A 6,453-nucleotide genomic window follows, 5' to 3' on the forward strand; every position below is an offset into this window, starting at 1 on the left:
CTAGTGGAAGTATTTGGAATATATATGTTATTGAAACCAAAAATTTAAGTGATCATATCCTTTAAGCTGAATTCTTATTCCAGAAACATAAACTACTTATGAATACTCTTTTCTTCATGGAGGCAGAATGTCTATTAAAAAAGACAAACTATATAAAAAAATTCATAAATTACAGAGATTTCATCAAACAATAGTAATATAAATCACTTCAAAATTTACCCCCAACGGAATCAACTTTTTTATTTCTAAACAAATGACGACAGACTAAGAATTGAAGTTCTGAATCGATATATAACGTATTTTTCATATTAACTAACCTAAGTTACAACAAGAAATTGACTACTATATAAAAGAGTAAATTTAAAATAAAATAAAAAAAGCACAAATACCCGCTTGCAGATATATAACTTGAGAGTTCAAAAAATTAAGAAGCTTGCAGAGTTAGTAAGATTTAGCAAAAATAGCCACTTCTTCAGCAGGGTTACCGGTCATCAAGCATGTTTTAATCCCTTGTGGCTGTTCAAAAGGAAAACACCTAATAGTTGCTCCTGTTTCTTCCTTCACTTTTAACTCGTCTTCATCACTGTGACATTGTGTAAAGCTTGATATTAGAGTTGTGAATTAATCACGTTCCTTCTCTATATATACATCAAAGTTAGAAGTTATCTTTTCAACATCAAAACATAAACAAATATTTAATGTCAAAAATTAGGGGGAAACAACCTAGCAGACCAAGGGCCCCTTGCCCATTTTCCTTCAGATATTGCAGCTTTAAGATCACTGTATGTGCTTACATCTACAATATTACTGCGAGAAAAAAACTGTGCATGTCAATTTGCATGCATACCATTGAAGCCCACAATATATGTGCAATTGAATGAGCATAACATGTAAAATAAAAAGTGAAGCTTAAGAACTCAGGGAAAACCAAGAAGCCATTGTGTTTAATCGCATTTTAATAAAACCTTACTACAGGAAACCCTCATTCCAATTGGTAGCAACAGTTTTTGTCACCACCAAAGCATTAGAGACAGTTCTTAATGAAATTCTGATCAGGGACTTGGTTTGGTCAGTACAGTAATTCACTGTGCAAATATCTATTTACAGGTCAGATCTGAACTTAGAATAGAACCCTACCAGACTCAAACCACGTATTTGTTATTGAAGTCAATCAATGCAAAGAATTTTCTCCACAGAAATTATGCAGGCAAAGTACCAAACTGTTTTGACAGAGCCCAAGATTAAGCAGTTATGCTACAGTTAATAATCTTATATTCAGGAAACAGATGGCTAATGTGACTAACATTAAAATTAAAGTGTTTTGAAGAACTCAAAAGCATGTTAGAAAAGTTATGTATAGGAGTTACAAGCCAAAGTAGCATTGAAGGAAAGAACCTGTCTCGAAATGCAATTGCTCTTTCCAAAAGAGACGACTGTATCTCATCCAACTTGTCTTTAACATAAGCCTCCAAATTCGAAGGTTCCATAGAGATTCCAAACACTTTTCCTTGCTTCCCAGGGATATCTCTCCTGGATATTACCACACTTCCACTAGCCACATCACGAGGACCAATTTCAATTCTAAGAGGAACTCCCTGAAATAGGAAGAGATGCAAATGGTATAAATAAAATCAGATACAAAAACAAGATAAGACTGTGCTGAAGCAAGGCACATGCCTTCGTCGTCCCAGAATATCCATTCAAGTTTAGCACCATACCTTCATTTCCCAGAAATTGAATTTCCATCCAGGGGTTCTTTGATCTGAGTCATCAAGTTTAACTCTAATCCCTGATTTTTGAAGTACATCCTTTACAATCAATGCTGCATTTAGAACTGCAGCTTTTTCATCATCCTTCTTCCAAATGGGCACAATTACCACCTAAACCATCAACACAAAACATGATTATGACGAAAATGAAAAACTCAAAATTTATTTAAATTACAATATGAAAGTAAGGGACCGGAATATTATCCTGCGTCTAAATGTAGAGGTTTGAACTTTGGAGCAGATGAGATATTTTTTACATTTTAAATCACGTTTCCTTTATTTGATAATGTTTTAGAATGAAAGGCTACCATGCAACTTTTTAAGCTCCCTAACTAATTTTATAAACATTTTGTAAGAAACAAAAAGCTTTTTACACCCTCCCCCTCCAAACTCTTCCATCCAAGCATACCCTTAATGAAATCTGTATGCAGATCAAGGAAATTAGCAATGAGATACTAACATATGAATCAAAGCACGTGTATTATGTACAAAAATAAATAATCAGCACTAAAAACACAACACTTCAACAAATTGCCTGAAAGAGGCAGCTCACAAATCAATATGATGAAAACAGGTTTTGTATCAAGTGTTGCAGGATGTTCTTGTAAGAAAATTTACAGCAAACGTAGGAAACTACGTTATTCACCAGCTTAGCCTCACCAAGATGCCAAGTTTTCCAACTTCAAACAGTTAAATTTAACTAGTAGTGTCTACAGCACAAGGTTTAGACACCAGTAGCATTCAAATGTACCTGTATCGGCGCAATCTTTGGGGGAAGCATTAGGCCTGCATCATCTCCATGGGTCATGATGATGCCTCCAACAAAACGGGTACTAATTGCCCATGATGTCTGCCAAATGTGTTCCCTAACTCCATTTTCATCTGTGAACTGCACAATTACACATTTTGAACAACTGCATCCTCATTGAAAAGACTATATTGATATTTCGAAAAGAAAACAAAAATAAAAAACAGGTAACCCCATAAAAGAAAAGGGACAAAAATAAATAAATAAATTTAGAGTAAACAAAATTTAGATACTGGCATGCTGAAAATACTAAAAGATCCAGTTTAATCTTCCCAGTAAGTACTCGGGTATTTCAGGGCTTGGTATTAAGAAAAATGATCGAGTTACTAGCTGGGTAAAAGCAACTGATGAAGCACAAAAAGGCAGAAACCAATGACTGAGGAAAAAAACAGTAGAATTTAGAAATATATCATTGTGTTATATTTGTAAGAACTGGGATTTGTCATAAGAAGTGAATTTCTTAGTAGCTTGGTAGTTTAGGACTTTTCTCCAAACGTTTTAATTTAAATCAGAATGTTTATAAAATTTTAGGATTCAACCACCATGGTAGATACAAACCCAAAAATAATCCCATATCACAAAAGAAATCCAGATTAAGGAAATACTATGTATTCGGCAATAATTAAAGCAGAACATCAGACCTGTGTCCCAAAGGCACGGGAAAAGTTTTGCCCAAGGTTATGACTGGTTCCTGCTTGTAGTGCTTTCTTGTCACCCATCATAGCCTCAATCGTATAGGTCTTACAAGCACCAGCAAATGTTTCCACTTTAGATTTTCGACCAGTAATAACAGGTATTGCAGCTTGCTCATACGCAAATCTGGTATAGATGTCAATCATCTGTATAGCCTGCAGTTGAACATGATATTGTCACTTAAGATTATGCAATAATACATTCATTCCAGAAAAGATTTTACCATCTTGACATATATAAGACATGCACCTCATCCTCTGCCTCCTCTGGAGTAGCATGAGCAGTATGCCCTTCTTGCCAAAGAAATTCAAGAGTTCTAACAAATGGTTTAGTGCGCATCTCCCACCTAGTCACGTTTGCCCACTGAAAGCAAGTTGGCAAAGTTGTACGTCATTCAACAAAACATGTTCTTTCTCACAAAAAAACTCACAACAGCATTACCTGATTAATCAAGAGAGGAAGATCACGATAGCTATGGATCCATTGAGTAAACATATGATTCACAATGGTTTCACTTGTAGGCCGGACCTGCCACAACCTCAACAAGTGCAAAAATCAAAAGACAAAACCTAAGGTCACAGCTTTTCAATGAATATTACAGATGATTAATCGCTTTAATTTATCTCAAATATTACAACAATATTAAAAATTTTCACACATGAAAGCAACTGAAATAAACAACTGAAAAGCATACATACCACGAGTTTCTCTTCAAGTTCCTTTCCACCCCCAATTGTCACCAGAGCTAATTCAGGACTGAAACCCTCAACGTGACTAGCTTCTTTCTCTATAAAAGAGTATGGGATAAACTGCAGCGCAGATGAAAAAAAGGCATCAAACAATAGATACAATAATTTCATGCCCTGGTCATAATCTTTGTACACCACATTATCAAGATGTCCCTTTACTCAACCCTCACTTTTTGACACGACATATAATAATGGCACGCTATAGTAAGAATAATTCAAGCCCTTTGCTATCTCCATCTCAACTGTCAAGGTTAGCTTAGAAATGCTTGCATAAATTTAGGCAAATATATCATTAAGGAAGCATTTGGAAGAGCTTACAGAGCTCATTTGGACCGATGAAAGTGGCATAGACATGCTCGGGTACGTATGTTTGGAACTTATTTACAGAAGCATTTGGAACTTTTATATTAGTTTTTTCATCTACCTTCTCCAAAAACTGGAGGTACCTAAGTTTATTTTTAACTTTAGGAAAAAAGTTTTGATTCATTTTGCTTCGTATCTTTCTTTTTTATAAGTACTAACTTAAAAATATCCTAATAGAGTCAAATTGTTAAATTTTTATCAAACAAAAGCTTCCTGATAAGAATGAATAATGAAACTTAGTGAAATAAGCTAAGAAGAACTTTCTTCCAAACACACCCTTTTACATTATCTCCTTTAAACTCATATCAACAAGTTTCATGCAGTTAAAGCGTATAAGTTGATGCGGTAAGTTATTAAATAAGCCGTTAAGTAATATTCCAAACACACCCTAATAACTGTAAATAATCAATTTACTAACTATGGATGTTAACTCTTACCTGAGGAAAATACATGTTACTATGCCCAGTCTCCTTGAACTTCACATTCAAGTATTCCTACACCAACACAAAAAAGGAAAACAAAAATTAAGTTCAAATAAATTACATTATGAGAATAAAAGGTACAAGAGGAGATAAAATGCAAAGGAACCTGAATGGCTTCCCAAATAGCGTAACCGTAGGGACGAATGACCATGGTGCCGCGAACCGGACCATAATCTGCCAACTCAGCATTGGCAATAACGTCGAGATACCACGCGTTGAAGTCCTGTGATCGTGGCGTGATGACTTGTTCGGGAACTCGGTTCTTCGAGTTGTTGACTCGGTCCTGTGTCTCCGCCGTCGCACTCTGGGCGGAGAACGAGGCGGCGAGTGGCCTTTGCCGGAGGTGGTGGCGCCGCCGGAGAATCGCGCGGGAACGGCGCGCGATGGCGGCGGAAGAGGGCGGGGATAAGAGGTGGGTGAAAGAGGTTAGCCTGAGAGACAACATCTGTGGCTTTGGAACACTAGTGACTGAAAGAGTCTCCAGATCAGGTTTGGTTATTATTAAAAGGTTTTATTATAACATTCATTTACAACTTTATTTCAAAAATTAATTTATAAACTTTATATATGAAATATTTATGGTTTTGTGGTAGCTTCTTTGATATTAATTTGGTCTCAACCTACGTAATAATCCATTTAATTTAAATTATTCCACACCAGAAAGACAGTTAGAATGAAATATAAATTATTCCATCACAAAGTATACAGATAAGGAAATAATAATTCTATTTTCATCTATATTATATTATACTGGTGAAATAATAAAATAGTTAATTTATGATAATAAAAATTAATATAGTTAATTTAAAAAAAATAGTAAAATAAATAATTGATTAAATTTAAAGAAACAATGCAAAAATTGATTAAATAATTATTTTAATTTAAAAAATAAAATTGAAAAATAAATATTGATACTAAAAATAAAATTTTCTTTATATATAGTATAGTATTTTATTATTTTTATCGTAAACACTTTGCATGTATTTTCATTAGTTTCATCGAATTTTATTTTATTTTTATTACTCACATCTAAATTTTAAATATATTTATTTTAAGGATGAGATAAGAAAAAAGTAAAAAAGCTTCTTCCTACACCTCTAATTATTTCTTCAACACTCCAAATAATCACGTTAATGACCATTATTTTCTTCTCACATGAATAGGTAAACTGTGAAATCCCTTTTAACGTTCCTCTCTCTCTCTCTCTGTTAGAAGAAAACTACCATTCCTCACTTCCTTATCCTTTCTACTCCTCAATTCTTCCCCAACCTCTCTTCTCACATTGCTGCCATCTCACTGTCTGCTTGATTTGTGCCCAGATTCTGGAAGGACCAACCCAACAGGACCCTCTACAGCTTCCTCCCTCAGCTCCCTTCCTCCTAGGTAGGTTCCATATCTGTTTTGGTTCAATTCCAACTATGATAACCTCTGAATTATGGGTCTAATTGTGTGATTCTCCCTTCTCCATATCTTGGTGATGGATTCTCCAGGTTAAACTGAGTTTTGTGCCCTATTGCAATTAACTTGACTCCACCAAACTAAATTCTTAGCAAAAAGGTAAGGGGAGCTAACTCTTTACTCAATTTTTG

At 34.7% G+C, this 6,453-nt stretch overlaps 1 protein-coding gene across 1 annotated transcript; it reads right to left on the bottom strand.

Annotated features, from left to right (window-relative positions):
• Positions 1-200: 200 nt before the first annotated feature.
• LOC114180385 (proline--tRNA ligase, chloroplastic/mitochondrial) lies at positions 201-5,350 on the bottom strand. Its single transcript, XM_028066692.1, has 11 exons — positions 4,971-5,350; positions 4,820-4,876; positions 3,969-4,079; positions 3,712-3,798; positions 3,520-3,633; positions 3,219-3,425; positions 2,521-2,658; positions 1,719-1,880; positions 1,396-1,595; positions 724-807; positions 201-583 (listed from the first exon to the last, which is right to left on the bottom strand). Exons 1-11 carry the CDS (start codon positions 5,307-5,309, stop codon positions 442-444), a joined length of 1,641 nt encoding a protein of 546 aa, XP_027922493.1. The 5' UTR covers positions 5,310-5,350; the 3' UTR covers positions 201-441.
• Between the last annotated feature and the right edge of the window lie 1,103 nt (positions 5,351-6,453).

This window comes from Vigna unguiculata, chromosome 4, assembly GCF_004118075.2.
Source record: "Vigna unguiculata cultivar IT97K-499-35 chromosome 4, ASM411807v1, whole genome shotgun sequence".
Lineage (NCBI taxonomy): Eukaryota > Viridiplantae > Streptophyta > Magnoliopsida > Fabales > Fabaceae > Vigna > Vigna unguiculata.